Below are 24,800 nucleotides of genomic sequence, written 5' to 3'. Positions count from 1 at the left end.
CCCTGTGGAGAAGGACTTTGGGGTGCTGGCTGATGAGAAACTTACTATGAGCTTGCTCCAGTGTGCGCTCGCAGCCCAGAAAGCCAACCGTATCCTGGGCTGCATCAAAAGGAGCGTGACCAGCAGGGCGAAGGAGGTGATCCTGCCCCTCTACTCTGCTCTTGTGAGACCTCACCTGGAGTATTGTGTGCAGTTCTGGTGTCCTCAACATATAAAGGACATGGAACTGTTGGAACAAGTCCAGAGGAGGGCCATAAGGATGGCAGGGGGGTTGGAACGAGATGATCTTAAGGTCCTTTCCAAACCTAACTATTCTATACGGGAAGAGGGAGACTGTTGTGCTGCGGTGTCAAACTGCTGTTGCATATATGCATTAGAATACATCATCAATCTCCAGAAGTCTTTTTTATATTCCACTCACTTCTGTCATTACTCTGGATCCAAAGGAAGTTTCCAAAAGGTGCTTTTGGCACAAAGTCAACATCTAATACCATTAGGAAGAACTGACTTCCTCCAGTGCACAGCAGAACAAAGCCTTTGCTGTCCTACTTAGGCTCTTTAGTCCACAAAGCTTTCATTTGCTGCTAAGGTTTCATTAGCATTAGGGAACACCACAATACTTAGTTTCCAAACATGTAACCGGAGAGGATGGTTTTCCTAATATTTTCTTCCAACAAAAAAGGACTCTAGTGGTCAAAACTAATTCTCTGCTACTAATGTGAAACTAGAATGAACAAAGTGAGTACATTTGCCATGCTGGTCTCCCCTCATGCTTTCTTAGAAGTATTTAATCATTGACTGAGTGCCAAAACCTCTTCCTTTCCTCAATTCCTCCTCTTCATCTGATTCTAGAAACAGTATGCTCTGTGCAAAGTCAGCTTTGTAGGATTATACCATTGCTCTTCTAGGGGAAGAGGCCATTTGTTCCCTCCCTGTATGAGGGACACACACAGGACAATCTGAATGGAGTAAATCCAGTGTGAGGAAAAAAAAGTAAAACCCATTAGCTATCCTACCCACTCTGCAGATCTTTACATTAGGCCAGCTCCTCCACCATCATTGACATCTGTGAAACTACTCAGGGATGCATTAATGATCTCATAGATAAAGCATGAAAATCCTAATTGAGTGGGCCATTAATTCACATTTACTAGAATTAAAACAAGAGGAGTAGTACATTCTGTTTTAAAGAGTGAAACAACTTCACAACATCAGTTTGTTCACTGACTTTCTCAATCAGTAAACATATTATGCACTATTGTAGAACGAAGCACTCAGTATGAACAACAAAAATTATTTCAAGAAGTATCAAATCATTTTTTGAAAATTGTCTTATGGATGCCTAAAAAAAAAATATAAAAACCTACAGATCTGTATTCCAAACAAAACTGCTCTAATAAGCCCTCACATAAACATTGACCCCTTGGATTAAATCTGACATACTGATGATGTCTCTTTATTTCTCCAAGTCATGTATGTACTGTAAAACAGAGCTCTCAATTAACAAGCAAAATATAAGCCAACACATCAGCTTCACGACTTTTCAAGCTCTCTACAACCAACAAACCAGTGCATCAAAGTCTGCAGTCATAAAAATCACCTTAGCTGCCCAATAATGACACTGAGATAAACGAGCAAAGGATAAAAGCAACGTCAATAAATAAGCAGAAAGGAATGGCCTTTTCACAAAGGCTTCTAGAGGCGAGTCACCAATTTACTTGTGGTCCTTTGAACCTCTCCCCAGAAGCATCCATGTTTGAGCTCTGGGCTTTGATTAAGCAGAAAGTTTCCCTTTCATCCAGGAAAACAAGCAGAAAATCTTCCACACTGCTACAAATGAAATCAAATTAATGGACTGAGATACAAGCCAAGCAGTATCTTGAATGGAAAAAGCAGTGCAAAAAGATCAGGGAATACTGTACAGAGCAGAAAATGAACCAAATAACCGCAATAACATTTAAGCTTGGAATTTCAAAATAAATGTATCGGAGTATTATTTTGGTTGGCTCCTTTCTAAGAAAAGTAAAAACTGCATTAACCAAAGGTCAGCAAAAGGTAATTAAAAAAAGAACACATCCTACAGTATCTGTCAATGTACTACCTTGATAGTAAACCATGTTCCCAATATTCCAAGGCAAATATATATTGCTGTTTGTCTAGTAACTCCCCACACCCCACAGCAGCTGAGCAGGCCATTTTTCGTAAAAAGCTTTATTAAAACTGCAGCTGACTATTATTAAACTGGTTAATGCCAGCTAATGGATGGTGGCCTTAAGGAGACACTGCCCACTCAAAAGCCGGAATGAAGTCCAAAGTCTCCGCATCATAAACAAACAAATCTGATACTTCATGGAATGTTTGTAGTAGGTCAGTATAGACTATTCCAAAATAAACATTACCTCCCTAAATTCTACTTCCAGATTATTTACTGCAACCACAGATTAATGTTACAAATACTTCAGATACGTAGTTTTAAGGTTATCAGGTTTTTGCAGATAGCAGGAAGCTATACAGTAATGGCAACTGAACATAAAAGCAAGGAGCCAAGTTGAATCAAATCCGCAACAAAGACAAAACAGTCTTTCCTGGGTTAAACTCAAGATTTGCTCTCCCCCTCTTATGGACACTTTTTTTTCACTCAAACTTCAAGAACCAATAAAACCACAGAGGGATGCTACAGCATAAATACCCCACCTTCAGTCTATCTAAAGCTATCAGCAGCTACTTCAGACATTTGTATATATGGGAGTTTGGAGTTTCAAATAAAAGGCATTAAACCAGACTGAGATTTTTAAAGGGTTAGTTGTTCCCAGATGTTACACCTTTGGAAAGCCTTTCTGCATTAAGAGCTAGGACTGTGGTATCACCTCCTTCTAAAAAAGAAATCTGCTTTAGTAAATATTTCCTTTACAATAAACACCTGTTTACCAAACCAAGACTGCTAATTAGCCTCTATTTCACTGACCCCTGTTCTGATGATCTCCAGACAACACAGTTGAAAGCCTTAAGAATCATATTAAGCATAGAACTACACCAATTTACAAGTTTAAGCAACCCACCTCGCTTAATGTAATTAATTACATCTGCTGTATCTTTAAGATACATCATTAATTAAAATATTTTATTTGAAATCACAACACTTAACATTATGATCCATCATTTTTTTCTCTTCCACATCAACAGTACCTCACTGTTCCCACACATTTACCTGACCACGATTTTAGTCTGCAGTTACCCAAATGATCTCAGTTGCAGTTCTGAAGCACTGGCACAAGATTAGGGTATTTTCCAAATTCTTTGTTCTCCAGGCTGCATAGCCTCTCCAGTGTAAGCTTCTGATTCAGTGAGTGCGCGATAAAAAGCACAATTACATATTTTGCTCTCTAAATCCTGAACACTTACGTAGTCCAGGATAAAGAAATATATACCAGGCCCTAATGGAGAGTCCACAAACAATGTGTTGACAGCACAGGAAAGCAGGAATCAGGTGTTGTTACAGGAAAAAACTCAGAACACTTGGCATCAAAAAAGCCCCATTGCATTTGTGAATAGAAATGTTGTATTTTATCATCTTTTATGGAAAAGCAACAAATTACTTAACCAGAAACTCTAAGTCTACAGAAATCTGAGAAAATGTAGCTGCTAATACAACTCAACATTGATCATAGTTCTTATTTCCTCAATTAAAGCCCGTGAGGATCTCTCAAATGAATGTGAATCATGGATAAATTTAAATGATAGGGTGAATTCCACATAATGTCTTTCCTTCCTGTATCAGCAGTACTGCAGAAGACCAAAAGACCCCGCGGTATTCAAGAGGTTAAATACTTTAACTTACAAATTATTTTTAAGTGACTACTTCACATATTTTTATCAAACTCTCCTCCAGAAATATCTGAATTATTTATAAAACATTATGCAGCTTGCCTTTTTTTGTTTGTTTGGGGTTTGGGTTTTTTGGTTATTGTTAAATAGGCCTGAATTCAGGTCAAATTATTTAACATTGCCATAAAATCATTTAATGGTTTGGAATGGAAGGGATCTCATCCAGTTCCAACCCACTGCCATGGGTAGGGACACCTTCAGCTTGATCAGGTAGCTCAAAGGCCAGTCCAATCTGGATGATTCCAAGTATTCATTTATTAAAATATTAATGAATACCCCACCCCTCCCCACCCAAAAAAACAACCCAGAAAACTCCACACAACACAAAAAACCCCCAACAAAACAAAAAATACCCCCAAACCACTCCCCCCCAATAATTAAAAACCCCACAAAAAACAAACCAACAACCAAAACCTGACAGTGTCTGTGCAAAAACCTACTTGAGATGCTACATTAAGTATCAAGGCAACCATAATCAGAGAAATATGTTAATGAGAAGTTTTCATTACAGAATACTTTTCCCTTTAGGAAAATTAGGTTATAAAATTGTATTTTAATTAGAATATATGTTAAGCTGATCTACTTCTCACAGTAGATTTCAGTTTCTCTGACCTTTGAAACCTCTTCAGTGCCTAATTGGTTTTGAGCTGTACCTTTGTCGCTGTTTGCATTCCAGCTTCCTTTTCTATCCTACGATAACAGCTCTTCTATTCTACTGTCTGAACTTATTATCACTTCTCTCTCTCCCTGCCTGTCTTTATAATTATCAATTTGTTCTTCTGGTATTTCTGTTTTCCTCGCAACTGCAACGTGCTTCTTCCTAACAGGCCAATGAAAACTGCTTCCAGATAAGCAGTAGTTTAACTTTTTTAAACTTCCTGTTAGTTTTACATCTAACAACTAACAAAGAGCTTATTCTATATCAAGAACATAACAGAAAGTGTCTTCATTTTCTGCTTTCTGCGAGTTATGGAATGTAGCTTCCAGACTAATCTGCAAATTATACCTCACTCCCTTTAAAAACTATCTATACATTAAAGTTAAAAGCAGGGGAAAGAAGTGGCTGTGAGCAAACTTAATAGGCTAAGCACTTAATGGACCGCAAGATTAATAGCCATGAGAGAGTTCAGAGCAGCAGCATCAAAAGCCATAGCTGCGCTGGAAATAAAGCAGAGGCACTCAGATTAAGACAAAAAAACTTACAGGTCCATATACATAAACTGAAGAGCACTTAGCATTTTAATTTCATATTAAAAGCTCAGTACAGATTTTAAAGGCAGGATAGCATGAAGAAAATGTTCTACTCTTTTAGAGACATTAATTTCTAAATAGAACTTCTGAAAACTGTCTTTGGGCTGACCTTCAGGACATGGAGCCATTTTGCTAGGAAAAACTAAGAAACTGGTGTTAACAATAAACTGTATGTTGCAGTTTGACAATATTAAAGTGAGAAACTGTTAGAAACACAGACCTAAGTGCTTAATTTGCAAAAGGAAAATAAAGTTACATAAAAAAGTACTCTTAGCCAGATGAAAGACTATTCTGCTCTAACGAATGAATAAATTCATAGCATAAATACACTATGAAAAATCTATTTGCCTGTTAAACACTTATATACATTCTTAAAAAGCAATACCACTGTCTACTTAGATTTTTAGAAGTCAGTTTCCATGATTAGAGAAATGCTTGCCTGACAAAGTCAGCAAAAAAACTCAACAGTACTGAACCACTGGAGATCTAGCCTTGCCGTAAAATAAGGTATACAGCAAGTCCGGTTTCTAAAATGAAGCTAAAAATGGAAAGCCACAATTGAGGAAGAGAAATACAAAGTCTGTGCTTTGCCCTTTAAGTATCTCCTCGACCAGCAGCAAAGGAACTGCTTTGGAAATTCCTGATGGAAAGTCAGGTCTGGCAGGAGGGGATGTCTTGTTTGGCAGCTAACAACTTCACAGGTGTGACAGACACATTCATTTTCCAGGAAAGGACAGGAACCTGACACTGACGGAACAGGAATAAAAACATTTGTGACTGCTTTTGGCATGAGCAGCCAGAACCAGAATAGAATCAAGTTCCGCATCTGGAGATTAGCACATCAACTGAACCACATCAGAGATTGGCATTAGCAGTTACAGCCATGCTTTCCAGCTCACTCATGCCACTGAATATATCAGTTGGCCTAAGGACTAGGTTTTAATAGCATTAGTTTTCTACCAGCAGAGCAAGTTGACCAAAACCATTCACAGCTGGGACAATGAACACCAGCAGAAAGACAACAGAGAAAAGCAATGTGCTGTCAACAGAGGGCATCTCAACAACTCCTGTTTAGCCAGTTTATGAATCACCCTCAGAATTCTTCAGTTAATAGATGGGCATGTTCATACGAACTCAGTCTATTTACCTCACTGTATCAGGATGCAAACTTCAGTAAAGAGAAATTAAATTCTGCACAACTTTACCTATGGGTCTGCTTTCTGTTTTTCTCAGGGGGCATCTGCTCTGTCTTCCTGTGGCAGGCTCAGCCCTGCCTCACCCCACAGGGAAGCCTGTTTTCTTAATGCACCATCTCCTCCTCAGGAAGTTCTACCAGCACAGTGCATAGTAGCCAGAACACAATTAGAGGCATCCTTTCTCTCTGCTACCCTTCAGAGGCTTTTCATGTTGTGCTTATCAATGAACAGGGTTGCTCACTGTGGGTACGTATCAGCTTTAGCATCTCTACTTGCAAGTTAGCATGAAGGTAAGATACTCTGTCCCAAGCAAATGGAAGAGTCTTCTGTACCACAGCTACTTGAGAAAACCAAACATACACACACATATAAAGCAGGTATTAACCATACACCCCTGTTCGTAAAACACAAGCATACATAAAACATAAACCAGGAAATCCTACTTTGAAAACTCGATCTGAGTCCACTCACTCAACTTTCAAAAACCCCTTAGTCTCATTAAACATTTAATAGAGAGGAAAATATAAAAAACAAAAAAGTAACAAGATTTTTCCACATATGCTTTTTATAGAGATATTACAAATATTTGAGTCTTCCCTGCATTTGAACCAAAGCTTAAATCTGAAATAGTAATTCTTCACTTAGTTCTACTTTAATTCCCACTTTAACACACATCAAGCTGTTTTCAAACAGCTCTGTCCAAGACAACAGCAGACCACAAATCAATGTTTTCAAGTATTACTATATTAAAATAGCTGTGACTTTAACACAGAGACAGCACTACACTTGCCTTCTTTATACAAAGAACATAATTGTGTCCATTCTCCTAAACACCAAGAAATCTTATTTTCACCATAGCCAAGCTAGAAATCAGGCACTTACAGAGACTTCTGGGAGTGACTGTGGTGTTAATAAACAGACAGAAACATAAGTAGATTTTAGTCTTACTTATGTCACCTGCAAGAGGAGCTAGGAGGAACTTAAGTGTAACCATAAATGACGTTCAGTCTGATAAGCATCACAGTAAAGAAGTATCAGTGCTTTTACATTGCATAGAGATGCTGCTGCTCATTATAAGAAATACCTGGGAAAATTCCCACCTTCAGAGGAACATTTTATACACAGAGTATAAATCAGTGGGGCTACAGGCCAGTGAAGCAGCAGAACACTGAATTCACTGTATGACCAATAGCCTTGTGAGGCTTTCACATGAAGCAGTCCTGTGTAAAAACCAGCGCATTAACTGCATGACTAACATCAGTATGCAGAAAATCTGCAACAACAAAGTATCCGGCAAGGTTTTGATTTCTGAAAAATTGTGTAAAGAATCATTTTGTTCCTCAGAAAAGATCATTACATGGTTTGACACTCAATGTGCAATGTGAATATTTTACTGTATGACTAAACAATCCACCAGTGAAACTACTGAAAACTTTAAAGACTTGTTAATGCCTTTCTATAGATACTTCCAAAGTACTATTTAAAATGTATCCACAGGAGACTGAATGAGCAAACTGCTTTGCCACTTGCCAGTTCTTGCATATGTAACAATCTATTTTCCAATTCTAAAGGATCTGTTTTCTAAAACCAGAAAGAGATCTCACCTACTGCCAACTTCTTCAGAGAGGGGTTAAGTTTCTGTTCTGGCCAGTCTGGCATTGTATTTAACAAGCACAGTATGCACTGCTTTTTTTCCTCTCCAAACACTAAGGGAATGAACTTGAACAGTGTGCTCAAGAAAAGAAGGGAATGGTATTGATGTTACAAAGCAAAATGGTTCCCTGAGAACAGGAGATTATTGCTCTGAAGGTACCAAGGGCAAGGTACAGAGGAGATGACAGGGGAGAGCTAAAGGTTTTGCAAATGGAATATTATTACAGAACACCCAGATGCCTACATTACAAATTCAGAAGAAAACAAGTTCCACCAGCTTTGCTGCTCATTCTGGTGCAATAAGCCTGCATTCACTGCTTTGCAGGACACAGTCATTTCTTACCAAGGTACATCTCCATCCCTTACATGTAAATGCACATATCTGTACAAACTGTGTCTGCACAAGTACATCCAGTTGCACTACCATGAAAACCAGCTTACAATGCACTATGGAGTCTTACAGACTTGAAATGTGACATTAGTTTGCATGCAACTACACTATATACTATAGTTCAGAACTGTAACAATCACAGCTCTGAAGTCACCAGAAAGACAGTGGTAGCAAGTGATACAAATTTAAAATAAGGAAGTATCTTCTGCCAGCTGGGGGAGGTGAAAAATAAGGGAGTATCAACTTCCTTGTCATCCAAATACCACTTCCTTGTACTTGTCTGCTCAGCTATAAAGCAGACTGTTCTGAGGATACCCTTTCTAACTGACCTAAAAACAGTGAAGTGTTTAACAAGAGGGGTGTACAAATCCCATGCAGACAAGCCACTTTGGTGTGTTTCATATTTAAAGATGCATATTTAATTCTTCTCCCAGGGGAAGAAGTAGAAAGAAAAAACCTGGTTGGTATGGGTTGAATTGTACTGTTTGTAAATCTAACAATTAGGACAAACATCACATAAAAATATCCATACAGAATCCAAAAATATTAAGCTCAAACAAAATACATTTCAGAGCACTACTTCTAAACAGTAACAAGAGTAAACTACAAACTCATAAAAAAAAAATCCTATAGCTCAGTAATAAAACAAACATAGCCTGGCATTAGGAATAAAACAAACAGCCTGGTGTTAACTTTTAGCTCACTTCTCACAATAGGCGTAACTGCAATATGCAGTAAACCTACAAGAACTTGCTAGTGAAGTAACATGTATTGGATGCTCTGGTAATCGTCAAACTTGTACCTTTAGACACAGATGCAGATATCCAGACATAATCTCTTTATTTTGCATAGCTCTGTTTCAACTCCTCTCTCTATTCCTCATGTAGGAACATACATGCACACATAATGCAACTGGAATATGAGAAGGAATTTCCAATTTTTCAGATAGATTTGCTCTTCTAAATCACTGAGAGCAAGGTACTTGTAAAAAAGTATTCTGAACAGCTCTTCAATTATACTGAAATAAAGCCATTAGCCTTTTTGTTTAGGAAAGGCTGAAAATATGAATAGAATTCATACCATAGTTCTGAGCACACTCACTTCCCTTCAAATGGGAGCAGACACTGCTCAATACTTCAGAGGATCAGAGGTCACTGGGGTAAACAGTTGGGTAAACAGTTACAGAACTGGAAGGTTCATCCGTTAACTGATTCAATATATGTTGTTTGTTTTTGTCCCCTCAATAGACGATGGGATTTTCCTGCAAAAAGCCCTACTTTAAGGTGAACTTCCCTTTCACTACTGATTGTGAATATTTTAGTGCTCAAGAGAAAGAACATTCAATCCACGCCTTTTTCCCGTCACAAATATCCTGTGAAGAAACAGTCAATACTTTTCAAACTTGATTATAAAACCAGATCCATATACTTAGGAGGAAATTAGCACAGCAGTAAATTAGGGATTTCTTTGGAATGTTATTCCAGACAAAGATAACACATGGGGGTGGGGGGTGGGGTGGACAATGGGACCTAGAAAAAAAAGACCTAAACTCACAAACAAAAAAAAACCCCAACAACCCAACTCACAAAAATCACCATCTATTCACAACGGTATCTACAGCAATCATTGTTTTTAAAGCAAAATTCATAGTAACTAACATCACTAAAAAAAATTTTAACTGAAACCAGATGTTACTACTGGCATCTTCAAAACAATGGAATTTTTCAAGGTTTTGTGATTCAGCTAACATTAAAATGTAACACAACCCTGTAGTATTATAAGTTTATCTCAGAGTTTTTTAGGTATGAGCCTAGAAATATACAGTAAAGTCCTCATATTTCACAACAGAATTCAGAATCATAACCTGTATTTTAAGAATAGCATTAACATTCCTCATAAAACTTTTTTTCTTCTCGTAGAAAAATACTTTCTTTGGAAGATCAAATAATGCAAACACATACCCTTCCCCTTCCAGGTTAACAAGGCTCCCACATACCTTAAATTACAAGGGAAACAATCAGAATAATGTAATCTAATCGTAAGTATATGCACTCCCATTAGAAAGTTTACCTTTTTAAAGTGGTCAAAACCCCCTATTACAGCATATTTGGACATTGAAGTCCCATATACAAAAGCTGAGTACAAACCTCAGTGTACTGAAAAATACAATGCACCACACTTTGAAATTGCCATAGCTACGTTTCACATTCTTTCCAAAACACATACAAAAGCCCAACTCAAACCAGCTCAATTTTATACTGTTTCTGTAACCCAGCATAGCAATTACATCAGTATTAAAAAGATAATGGGCTCCATAAATATATTCCACACCACTGAAGGAGCTCAAAACCGAAAGCAAGCAAATCTATAGCATAATCAGTGCAAGCATTTCTGAAGACAGATAGTACTCACATTCAGGACTAAGGTAATCATGGAATGACAGAGTCACATTTGGCAAGGCTGACACCAGACTGCATCTGTTTCTTTTTGAAGAGATGTATTTCTTTTTGAGAGCCAAACAGCAAATGTAGAAATTAAAAGGTACTTCAGCAACAGCCTACCTTCCACAACTATTTGCTTCCTAACTAAACAAAAATACAAGGGTATTCACACTGAAATACCAGAAATAATAAAGAGCAAGACAAAAAAACCCACTCAACATTACACTGGAGATTTAGTTAAAAGTTAAATTGCAGATCAACATAGCAACTGGCTACAAATCACAGGACTTATCTTCCTAAATCCAGATATAACCAAAGAACCCTTTGAAACTAACACTCCTCACTACACATTCACCTGTAAGTGGAAGAAAGTGGCGCAGTATTCTTCACACATAAATACATGGAGCCTCTCCTATATTTTATGCCACTGCCACAACACATTCTTTATGTCCTATATGAAAAAGCCAACTATTTGTAATTTCCTTCTTCAACATTAAGTGCTACTCAGGTCTTTACTAGAGTACTCACTTCACTAAGTCCTCAGGGAATTAAACTAGTAAATTATTAGTAAGTGATAAAACTCAGTAAATAATCAGTGTTCTAGGAATTGTCATAAAATGCTAAATAGATTCTGATAAACAGCCTCAAATACTGAATAAAACATTAAATAATCACAAAACCATTTCTCTTACACTGAATAGAACTGTTCTGTCTTTTCTTAGAGTTGACTACAACTGTGAAGCAATCTTATTGTATAAGGGAGTTCCAACTTTGTAGCATTACGAACTTGATAAAAAACACAACACTGAAATTAAATGATTCATATCTGGGGAGCCTTAACACTTTTAACCTAGCAAAACCATTTTTAAGTTAGTGATTAACAAATGCCAATTTGAAATAAAAAGCACATCTGGATTTTGTAGTAGAAAAAATAATCCAAGTGCCTTTTCTCTACGTATCTCTTTTTGATTTCACATCAATATGTAAAACCATGCCTAGCTTCTAGAAAGAAAATAAAGAAAACCAAAATAAAATTTAATTAATCATTTTCTTACCTGTGCCAGTACCTGAATGCAATGCATCTTTAGCATACAATGGGAAATTAAAGACACTCCCCAACCACCCATTTTTTCTGAAGCAATAGGACAAGGGGTAAAGGGTTTAAATTGAAACAGGGGAAGTTCAGGTTAGATATAAGGAAGAAGTTCTTCCCTGTCAAAGTGGTGAGGCCCTGGAAGAGGCTGCACAAAGAAGCGGCAAATGCTCCATCCCTGGCAGCGTTCAAGGCCAGGTTGGACAGAGCCTTGGGCAGCATGCTCTAGTGTGAGGCTTCTCTGCCCATGGTAGCAGGGTTGGAACTGTATAATCTTAAGGTTCCTTTCCAACCCAGACCAGTCTGTGATTCTATGATTTGGGAAGGAAGCAAGAAAAACTCAAGAAAATAATTCAGACAACTACAAATCATCCCTGCAACACTGTCATAAGTAGTTTTTATTTTAATTTTTGCCCCCATAACTCAGATAAATACTAAATATTTCAAAATGTTCAAAAGCTCACTATAAAAATGCATTTTGACTTTAGCCCAAGTCATTTAAATTAATGTGACCCTGATACATAGCATTTCTTAAAGTGCAAAGACTATACTGTAAGAAATTTTATTCTCCGGTCTTAAAGTTACGTTGGACTTGTTTTTACTGCATTTGTTAAAAACTCAGTTCTCAAATTATTTTATATATATATATTATATCTATATATATGCAGGAACCATCTCATGTGAGATGCACCCAGCATTAATACTTGCACATTTTTTACTAGCCCATTAGGCTGGAAATATTCATTTGATATCAACCTGCTACAATTAAAAATACACTCCAGATTGCTTGTATGTAACAAGAAAGAAACTTCAGTTTTACAAACCAAAATATTTATGCCTCTCAAGAAAACATAGTAGCACAAACCTATAATAAGTACTTTCATCTCTAGCACTCCACCAACCAGATCATTCACTCAATCCAATGTATCATCCAGTTCATATAGGCAAGCACTAGTAACGAGAGCAATTTTACAATAATTTAACACTCTAAACTGCTATGGTTCTCAGCATCCATCTTTATGGTTGTCACAATCATTAGTTTCATTTGTTCTACTTGCAGCTAAAATCATGCTGTAATACAATGTACTAATATCTTAATAACTGTACTTTTAAGTAAGCCTTCATGAGGTGGTTTGATTGATATAGAACTTTGCTTCTCATGAGTATTGCAAACATCTCATATCAGGGATTCCAAACTCAGCTATAAACTGCTAATTAAAATGTTTTCCACCATGCTGCAAAACATTTTTCCCCATTTCAGCAACTGGAGAGATCACACAATACACATCTGCGTAGTCATATCTGATTTCTGAATCCATCTTAGAAACAACTCTATCAATCTTTACGACTGTCAATTGTAATGTGTAAACTAACAACAGCAATTTCTTTGCAATAAAACAGATCTAATAGGTAAAGAACTCAAATGGAAACAAGCAGACTCACAGTAACTACAGCAGAACACTGAATAGCAATATTTAATGATGCTGTGATGGGCTGCAACATCAATAAACACACAACTGGCACACAAATACCAAGGTGAAATCAGGCAAACAAAATCATGGAGAAAATACTGACTAAAGGTTATTTTTCTCCAGATGTGACTTAGGATTCCCAATATTAATGCAGCATAACACCATTTCAAATGTAATTCAGATCACCTACACCCAGCTGAAACAGTGAACTGTCTCCCACCAGATGAATGTAACTGGATGAGCTGCACCACCTTCTATATGAGCTTATATTAGAAATGGAAATGTCTTTTCATACACCATCCTTAGGGTTTACAGCCAGAAGGTAAACCCATAAATTGTGCATTTAAGCACTATATAAAGCATACTATCATTGTTTCCACCCAAAAAATCTACAGCAATGACAGCTACTGAAAAATATTCTTCATATGGTAAACACTCATTATGAAGGCCTGCTGAAATATTACCATGAAAGCCTTTGGTAACACCTTTTTAAGATGCTGGAGAGGTTTTATACCACGTAGTAGAGATGATAAACCACAGCTCATACAAAGCCAAGAAGAAAACCGCACACATCAGAAAGAATACTGTACCCCCCCCTCCAAAAGACCTTCTTAAAAATAACTTTAGATATCTAGTTAACTTCACTGTTAATTTGCCATGCTCTTAATTCTTCTACTTTCCTCATAAAATTGAGGTTCGTATTAAGCAGAAGATAGAAACAAATTACATTGAAGCAACTGAATGAATTGTAACTGTAAAGAGATAAAAGATTATGAATAAAAATAACACAATAAGATAGTCTAAACAAACTAAAAATAGAGCAAGTAAATTGTTAGGCATTTCTAGCAAATGAAGAGAAAAAATAGTTTTCAGGATAAAGAAAAGCATAATCTCACAGCAAAAAATGATAGGGTGTTGTTCCCCAACGTAAACTTACTATTGACTTAGCTTTTGGAGTGGCAGAAAACACTGAAAGATAAAGGATGCAACTTCAAGGAAAGCCTCAAACCCTTTACTTATGACAGAAATACATATATTTTTTTACATTTTTCAAGAGCCCTCATCAGCTTTCTACCAAATACAGTAACATCTCAAAAAAATACATTTCTTGCAATGAAGTTTAAGTGCACAATGTACTACTTCCACATCACTGACATCAACTGGAAGGAAATACATGAAAAATCTGTGAAGTGCTCTTGAAGAAATGCTTTAAAACTCGCAGCCTTAATGAACAACCAACCCTTTACACCATAAGAAACAGTTTTGCATTGACTGCTTTAGAACAGATGAAGCCTTTAAGTGTTCAGTCTTTCCTTTGTATTTCATCATTGTGACCCACACAGAGATAAAAATTGACAGAACCTTCAAAATAATGCATTACTCATTCCTCAGTGTTCACCAAACAAAATATATAACCAGAATCAAACAGAACGTATTCCACAACAGACATACGGTGAAGTTAATGGCCAAAATGTCACTTATACATGCAATGACATTAACAACTTTAAGGGTACATTGTATTGATTAAAAGGAATTAACAACCTAAGAAAGGACAGGAAAAAACATAATTGTGCAGAGTAAGGCTGTCTTCCTGACATTAACTGGTACCAGTCCTAGAAGTATCACAGGCAACACCCAAACTGTCAGTTTAACAGGGATATAGCAGCATGATCCTCTTCCCACATAGGAACAGTAGTCAGCAAAAAAATAAGCCTCTTTTCCAATGACCTAACAAAGAAATAAAGTCATGAAAGCCACAAGATTCAGTTTTGACTTTGTGAAGACATCTGATGATGCGTTCATAAGTTTGAAATGCTAAGTACAAAGTACTAGTCTCTCAATATGAGAAACACTTATATGTAAGGTCTGTGTTAGAAATTCACTGTTTCAGTTTCCCAGCATCCAGAACAGATTTTTCCCACCAGTTTTCCCACCAAAGGTCTACATAAAGATGAAACAACAGCTCTTCTTTCAGAATTACACCTCAAGGTTGAAATCTGCATTTGAAGCACTGATATTCCGTTGTAATTTTTTTTGAAAAAAGCATGAATGCTGGTCATTCAGTACTATCACCTTCAGCTGATCACAGTTTTTTAAAAACTGCAAGGCATTTTACGCAAATGATGTCAAGCCCACAATTACAGCCTTGCAATATAAACCAGAAAGAACAGGGAGGAATGTAAAAATCGCTAAGCATATAAATACCACCGGCATCTCATCTTTAAGACTTGGTTTTAAACCTCTAGAGAAAATTACTTCAGTTCAACTATTGATATTTCAGTGAAACTGAAGGACATCCCCTCAGAACCAAAGCAACTCAAACTCACTGAGTACTAACCCATCCAAGCACAAGAGCCACCAGCACACTTAAGCCTGTCACTGGTTTTGTCTGCATCTACTTAAGTTTTAACATACAGAGACAGTTCCTGGGTTTGTAAGAGTCCAATTCCAATCCACTGATGGGACATTTCTTCCAGTAAAAACTTGTTACACACTACTCCCAGCTTACTATTTTCCTCTCAGGGATGCAGAAGATAAAGCTTAAACTCAGGGAACCATACCGGTATCTCTCAAGTGCTAGGCTAGTGCCCATGGAACAGCAACAGTGGTCCTGAGAAGAGATAATCATTACACTCCCTAGCATCAGTGCCAAAGTAGAAGTGTTTCCCAAAAAGCCATTTTAGAAAGAATTTGCTCTTGTTATTAGAGAAAGATCAATCACGGAAAAAAACCCTGAAAATTTAATATTAAACAGAGCCTCAAACTCAGGGAGATAGGCTGAAAAAACTTTAAGTTCTACAAATGCAATACTTCAACAGGAATGAGAACAGGACCAGGAACACAAAAGGCCTCACGGCTTTTACAAAACAAACGAGCAATCAAGCTAAACCAAAACAAATAACCCACAGCCCCTATTTCCTTAGTCTCAATCTAAAGACTTATCATGCAGAGTCAGGACACTTGACAGAACTGCCTGGCTTGCCTCACATGGTGACATTTTGATTGAAATTTCATGGAACTGTACAGTCTACATTCCCCTCCCATTACTTATGAAGTACAAAAATCCCAGGCATTTGGACTTTCTGGATAAATTACTATTTACTTCTATGAAACTAATTTTTCCTCTTTTAAACACGCTCTCTTCTAGATATGAGATACCAGATACTCCAGTCTGGTTTTTCCCATTTTATTACAACATGCTGAAGAACATTTCAAAACAAGTTCATCCTTTTCTTACCCATGTCCTAACAGATTTGTAGCACCCTGTTGACCACACTGCAATGATCCCAAATGTCATCATCTATTATTTATTTAGCAAATTTTCCAGAAAATAAACCCCAGTTAAGATAAAAATTTTAACTAATGAGATTAATTCTGAATCACTTGAGAGTGAAATATCCACCATCCACAGATCCAAGTACTAATCTAAAACGCTTTTTCTATTAAATCCTAGTTTACAGCAAAGCTCATAAACTTGAAAGATCCCATTAAGTAATTACAGAAAATAATGAGTATTTTCTTTCAAAAAATACATCAGTAATTTTTCTGATTTAAATAATGCAGGACAACAACTACAATCCACAGGTAGAAACAGGAACCTCAGATGCAAAGTAGGAACTCTGAAGATAATGCACATTTTACCACAGAAACACACTGGAGAGGCTAGGCAGGGTGAAAAGTAACAGACTGTCCCTTAAGATTACTTTGAAGAATGCATTAGTACTGCAATATCAGAGGACCTGCACACTTGATCAGTTTTGCAACTGCCCCCTCTCTTAAAAAAAACTGCTCTGAAAAGTAGCAGGCATGCAATACTTAATCCCAAGCACATAAATTAGTTTAGCTGATCCTGTTAGACCTTTGCTCATAAAATGAGCAAATATTGGTACATTTAAATATATAGATAAGTATCTGCACTGTTAGGGTCTAAATAAAAGTAGAGCTAAGGGGGATAAGGGAGCCTATACTTGACACTTCAGAACAAAATTGTTGATGGACCTTCATACAGTTTTCCATTTAATAATCACAAATTTGAACCTGTTTTCAGAGAAAAGATACGATTAAACATGCTTCATTAAAATGCAGATAAATATGCATCACCTCTTGTCAGCTACTACACTTTATTGCTTTGTATCTTTATAAACTAGGGTCTTAACCTTTAACTTCTCCTTCACAGGACCATTTGACTTGTTTCCCATATCTCAAATCCATGTTCTGTACTAAGACTTGTTAACAGTTCCTACATAATTTTTTTGAAAAGCAAGCTCTTTCTAACCATTCCAGGAGCTGCAATATTTATCCATTACTATCTCATTTCCCAATTACAGCAACATCCTTTTCTCTGGTATTGAGATTATTTCACCTGCATGTATCTCTTGGGTGTTATCTCTGCCTGTGTCCTTGCATCCTTCTCTCTTGCATCAAACATTAGCTTCTTAATCTCACTTTCAAGGGCACTGATGGCTGATTACAGCTCTATTACCTCATTATACCAAAGGATTACTGCTTGCTCTGAGACTCCAACATTCCCTCATACATTTCAACAATTATTTTCTTCATTCTCTTAGGATGCTTAAGTACTCATCCCCTGTAAACACAATAAAGGTCTACCCCTTTGCTACATCTGGCTTGCAAGGTTACCAAAGTAAACAGGTAAGATGCTGCAGTTGAGATCCCTGCATGTCATGTTGAACAATACTGGGGTTTGCACAACTCTTGTCATTTTACATGATCAGTAAATGACCCATCTCCTACTGGAACTGAAATTATCCAAACTGGGGATGGTCTCTATACTCTGTGATCATGTAGAAAGCAGCACAACACGAGCCCACTATGTAACTAATGGTTCTAGGCACTAAAACACAGACATAAAATACATTCCAACTATTGATTACAGATGTCAAATACCCTAAATATTCCTCTAATTATGACTGACTTCATATACATAGGTGAGAAAACAGGAGGACCATTGGAAGTCATAACAGATAGCAAAACCAGGAACAACTTACCCACTTTTTTTTTGAGGGGGGGAGGAGGGGGAGAAAAAGAGAAGTGTCAGGCCTTTCCCCTCCCAGAATATTCTTCTGCTGCAGAGAAAGCCAGCTGTGTCATAGCACCTTTACTGGTTTCACATACACCAGTTGTGCTCATACTCACACCCACAAGAAAACCCTATGATACCTGCAGCAAATGCTTATTTGAAAACATTATTAGTAAAGTAAAATATTATTTACCTTCTTTGAAAGAAATCAAGCATTTGGTGGAAAAACAGTGTACAAGCAGCACATCCATACTCAAAGAAACCCCCCTCTCTCTGCACATCAGAAATTACAAACAGAGGCTTTCACATCCACTCAGGTTGGGCAGCCATCAGGAGATCCAGCTATCAAATGCTGCCCTTCCAAAGGATTTACTTAACTGATAAAGATCCAGAAGACACACCCATGTTCATCACCTTCACTCACATCTGGTTCCCCAAGCATGCCAGAAGTAAGACTGCCTCTCAACTCTCCAGTGCAATTGCTGTCATATTTGAGAATTTTTTCAGTGCTTAAGTAACACTCCCAACTCAGATCAGTGGGTGCCATTTCATTACACAATGCTGAAAATACACTGTTTACTTAACAGGGAACTACAAAAAAGCATGTTCTAGTATTGCTTGTGGACCAGCCGATGAGAAGTGATTTGCACAGTACATGCCTTCTGAACAAATACTTGCTAAGCATAAGCATTACAAATAGATACCATGATAAAACAGTTAACATTCTTGTGAGTACACAGCAGATTTTACCCATTCAAGTGGGGTTTTCTCAATGGTTATTTCAAGCAGACAGTCTGATCAAAGAGAATCAGGACAAATTACTAGAATTTGTTGCTTTTTGTGTTTATTTATATAACATTATATTGCTCTCTACTTACACATTAAAGAAAGTTGAAGTATGCTAAAAATGAGGGTATTGTTACAATACTGATTTGATTTAAAAAAAAAGCCACAAACCTTAATCCAATTTTACAAGCCAACTAAGAGACAAAAAGTAAGTTTACTTGCACAAGACGTCAACAGTCAAAGCCAAGAAAAATTCAGGTCTTGCAATGTTAGCTTTTTAGCTTACTCTAAGACTGCACTTCTCCTTTGAAAGATGTAAAAAGTAACAAAACTATGTATAAACACACAAACCACAATGTCAGAAAGAGCTTCAAGCAGCCTAACGCCCTCTTTATTCTAAATAACAAAGCAGAAGCAGAGTCCTGACGAAAGGGGGGAAAAAAAGAAATCAAGAGAAAGGCGTTAATGAATCTCACATGTAGCTATTTCAACTTCCAATATGATCAAACTTAACAGAAAAGAAAGAACACCTGAAATCAAGCCCTTTCATATGTTCTTGTCACCTATCAGGAAATAAAATACTGCCACCAGTCTCCTCTTAGACTAGAGCTTGTAATGGAGGAATAACAGCAACTCAGACTAACAAATTTACTGCAGATAATTCCATAAACAAAGTCAGTGTAGAGGGTCCACATTCTAATGAAATCCAGAAGGTTTTCATTAGTGTAATACTTTTTTTCCCCTTCTCCTCCCATCCAGCTGCAGCACTGACATGCATCTGAAGACAAACCTCCTAACTGCCAAGAGAGCAGAAGGGACTGGGATACGTAAATTCACCAGGGGCAAAATGAAACAAGCTGACTGGAATTTCAGCTTCCACTGAACAATTTGTTCACCAACACAAGGAAAAAGCTGACTATATCAAGACTTTGGGGAATTTTTTCTACCAAAAAGAATTCAAGTTGCTGAAAAAGTATGCACACATGTGAGATGAACAACAACAATTACATTTCAAATGTGTTAAAGAAATTCCCTTCCTTTGTGAAAAAACAAAGCCCCAAACCCCTGCATTAGTCAATTACTGGTTTTACCAAGCATGATAAGAAACTGCTTTGCAAATGTAAGGACTTAGGTATTTAAATACTGTATTAATAATAGAAGGTCTGACCTAGATCGATCCAGTACAAGAACTAATCTAACTACACAAATGAACTTTTGGACAGTTTTAGATGTATTTGAGCAGATGTATTTGTAGCATTAGTGACAACTCTGCACAAGCATTAACACAAACCTTTTGTCTTCCATCATTTACTTGCAGACTGTTGAAAGCACAAATCATTCTCATTTGGATACCCTTTGCCAGGAACAGAAACCTGAACACATTGGCAACAGACTTTTCTCTACTCATGCTTTTCTCCATCTCAACTTCTGACGGATTTGCCAATTCAAAAGATCATTATTTTGACAGATACACTTTTTAAAGAAATCTCTGCTTGGTTGAGCTAAGAGATCTCACTATCTCAAACAGCTTCCTGCTATTCTCACCCAGGAAATTCAACTGCCATCTGTAGCATTTAGAATCTGGATGTAGGCAACTCTCAGATTTTGGATTAAAAGTAAGGATAGTACATATATTTTTAAAATAACGCATATATTTTTCCAGTGTTCAGCATTTCCAGATTAGTAAACTCCCACATATGTAGAAATTCTCTTGAAGGGCATATACATTTCCAAGTACATATATGTGTGGGGCCACAAATAAAAACAAATACCATTTTCATTGATATCAGATGATAAATAGTTTTCAGAACTGAATAAATGCTTTCTAAACAGACACTCTAGGGCACAAACACGTGTGCATTCTTCAATTATGTTCAAGATCAAACCCACGATGATAAAAGTCTCAAGACAATGACTCACTCCTTCCTGGAAATATCAGTAAAAAGGTCAGATGTTTACGAGCTAGACAATTGCTGGAAAAATACAGACAAACACGATTTCTAACTAAAAACTCAATACAATAGTTTTCATCCTGGAGCCTGAAGTAACTACACATCCAATAAGCAACAACTTGATCCTTACATAACCTTCTATTTGGAAATCTCAGAGGTCTTCAGAAGGATGAGATAAGCAGCACAATGCTCCTTGTTAAAGACTGTAACCTCACAGAGGTTAAGCATTTTACCCAGTATCTACCCATGACAGAGGAAACGTGTGGCTACCCCATACATCTGGCAAGGCTGTGATTTCATCTTGCAGCCACAAGACACATTCCTTGTACACATTCGCAGACCACAACAGCAAGAAGAATGAATAAAAAGAGAATCCATGCAGAGTAGCGCCTGCAATCTTCAGGTTAAGTTGAAGGACAAATCTGGGGAAAAAAAAAAATCCAGGTTTCATCTCACAAACACCTACATATTAAACAGAATACCACCTTTAACGCAATGTATGCTAGCACACTGAAGCTTATGAAGATTAAGATCCAAAAGCAGAGAACTTCCACACAGATTATGGTTTGATATTTCAAGTGACTTTCAATTTTTTTTAACCATTATAAACCAAAACAAATTTACTCGCACTAATAATGCTAAAGGCAGTATTCTGTTTAAGATTGGTTTCAAACTGCTTTGAAAAAAACACCTTTATTTAGCTGAAAAAAGATAACCAAATTTTCTACTCTGGTGTGCAAAAGTACAAGAAATCATTAAAAGAGAAATGTGCCACATAATACTTCAGTACTTTCTGAAGTCAACTTTTTCATATTTACATTCTGTGGATGTTTTCCATATAATTAAACTTGGCAACTTTAAAGATAAGACATCACCACCACACAATTTACCTTTTTCCACAAAAGAAGGTATATGATTTTAAACCAAGAAAACGATGTCTGAAACAGGCATTGAAAGCATAAGAAAATTCTTAACAGCTTTTGAAAAACTACTGATGCAACTGAAAATTATTTCATATTTTTGAAAATGAAACTTGGGTTTAGGCACGGAATGAAAATTGTTTAAGCAAAGATTAAAAAGAGCACATCACCACATACACTTTGATCTTTCTTTGGTCCAATGTAACTCATTTCTAAAACAGTATTCTACAGTGCCAGTGGTTTCTTAATTATAAAAGATGGTGTGCTTTGGCCTCAAGGATCTCACAACAATAGTATCATTAAATCTTCCATAGCCTTTTTTTTTTTAATCATAAAATCTTAGCACTAAAGCCGTCAGCAAAATTTCTGCTTTAAATATTTATCAAGAGGTGAGAAACAGATGGCTAGACTGGTTCTACAGACTGAAACTGTTCTGACACAGTATTCAAACTCTCTGCCAACTACTATTAAGGGGTTCACACAGGTTCGAAAGACACAACATGCATCAGAAGTTGAAGGACACCCTTCCTGATTTTTTTAAAGAAGACAGCACAAACTCTTTCATCAATTTCCAAGGAAGCTACTTCAGAGTGCCAATCACATGGACTTTTACTTGTCTCCACTCATTAAGCCAAGAACTTCATTACTGACCATCCTCCAGTATCCAGACTTCAGTGAGCCTTTAGCATCAAACCAAAAACACTACATATTTGATTTAACTGCACAAAACCCCAAAACAACAATAACCAGACACATTCGGTTAAACATTCTATGCTAATGTTATTTGTACACTCTACACCCCTCACAGAAAGAGCTCCAGATATACAGAAACACACACGCTGAACAGATGTTCACACTGAGTAATTCTTTAGCATATCATGATCCATCATTTTTCTTTCTAAATATTTACAGTTCCTAAAAAACCACCAATTTGAGTTCCATTCATTTATTCTTGCCTCAGCTGTTGCTGCATAGTTTAACATAAGTCAGATGGGGCACCTTATAAAGCAAATATGCAAGTCTGCCCAGGACTCCAATGTGTAAACGCTTACTGCTCATGAGGTGAACACAAGCATTCTACACTTGAAAAAAAGTGTTAAGAAAGGCAAAACTCTGAAAAGTGTATCTAAAAAACCAATTTTCCTATTACCAATGAAGCGCAGCCACACAACTTTGTGATTACATGCCCCCTTTCACCAGATTTACTTTACAAATATTGCCTAGGAAAAAGCTAAACATTACAGGTAAGATTCAGCACTCAACATCCAATTCTCAGAAAAAACAATTTCAACTGCATTACAGAAGACTAAACTTCCCAGTTCGCACTACTCTGTTCTAACCACTACGAGAATATCACCATGCAAGGCAGTTCACTGAAATATCTTAAGTTTTGGGTGGATGCACTGTAAGTAATATGCTGCAGAGCAAGCACAAAGATAAATGCACTGATGAGCATAAAACTGATTGTGGAATAATACTTCCAAAATTGATCAAAATTTTTTGTTGTGATAAAAAAGCATAAAAGGGAACACATGTCACACAGCACAGAAAACACTGTAGAAGGAAACGTTTCTAATGTGACAATGTCTTAAATGAGCCAACAGTTATTTTACTATTACTAATTCATATTGTTTCATACACTGTTATCAAAGGAAACAGAACAGGGAGCACGCTGTTTAGCCAAGACATACTGGAAAGCACTAAGTGCCTCTATGTCCTTCAGCCTACTCAAGACATACATGTTTTGGCAAATGCACACCCACTTCAGAGAATAATGGTGTACTTACAGAAACAGTTGCTCGAAAAAAAAACAAAAACACATCTTCCAATAATAATAGAATAATAGAAATAAGAGAAATAGCAGCTCCAGTATTTGAGTAAGTAGCAAGTACTGGCCCATCAAAGAAAATCTTTCCCTTGTAATGTCCCTGATCACAAAATCAACCAGGTTGGAAAAGACCTTCAAGATCATCAAAGTCCAACCATTACCCCAGCAATGCCAAGACCACCACTAAACAATGTCACTAAGGGCATCATCCACAGGGGTTTTGAACACTGATATAACCACTTAATTAGCATATGCATCATCACAATACCAGAACAGACTCGTTAATTAAGTACCATATAAGTACCAGACATGAACTTCTTTCCCAATCCCCTGATTTCTCTTCTGCCTCCTTATTTGTCTGCAAAATCATCCACACATGCTTTCTACTTATCAGAAACAGCACAATGCATAAGACTTGAGGAGAAAAAAAGTCAGAAGTGCCAATCTGCATGAAATACCAATAATCAGTATGAAGCGATAAAATCTGACCAGGCGGGATTAATCCCTGATACAAAATCATCAAATTTGTATCTATCAGCAAAACCTACACACATATCTGCAAGTGCTCAGAAAATCTTATCCACATACCAATCTTAGTCCTGAAAAATTCCACTTCATGACCACAGCTGCAAACACTAACAAGGGAGAACTTTAGGCTCAACAAGCTCTCCAGAAAACCTGTGCAGAACAGGTCTCTGCAACTGGAGACTCTTAACATCACGAGTTGCTTATGCCCACCTGCCATTAGCAAACCCACAGCAGCTGCCTTTTAAAGCTGCACTAATGCTGGCAACAGAGAACCACGAAGGAAAAACTGTAGTAGAACACAAACACATCTATGAGTTTATTTACTCCTTCAGAGCCCTTTCTTTAAGCTCCACAAACAGTGGT

At 37.0% G+C, this 24,800-nt stretch overlaps 1 protein-coding gene across 5 annotated transcripts in view; it reads right to left on the bottom strand.

Annotated features, from left to right (window-relative positions):
• Window positions 1–24,800, bottom strand: part of FNBP1L (formin binding protein 1 like) — a 56,203-nt gene that overhangs the window by 28,782 nt on the left and 2,621 nt on the right. The window contains exon 1 of one of the 5 annotated variants that reach the window (XM_065675422.1): window positions 11,173–11,226. The exons of the other annotated variants lie outside the window; for them this stretch is intronic. Coding sequence (XP_065531494.1) covers window positions 11,173–11,211 — 39 coding nt within the window. The 5' untranslated portion in view covers window positions 11,212–11,226. Of the gene's footprint in view, window positions 1–11,172; window positions 11,227–24,800 lie in introns of those variants that run through there. 5 annotated transcript variants of the gene reach the window in all.

This window comes from Lathamus discolor, chromosome 3, assembly GCF_037157495.1.
Source record: "Lathamus discolor isolate bLatDis1 chromosome 3, bLatDis1.hap1, whole genome shotgun sequence".
Taxonomy (NCBI): Eukaryota; Metazoa; Chordata; class Aves; order Psittaciformes; family Psittacidae; genus Lathamus; species Lathamus discolor.
This window is presented reverse-complemented; position numbering and strand designations above follow the sequence as displayed.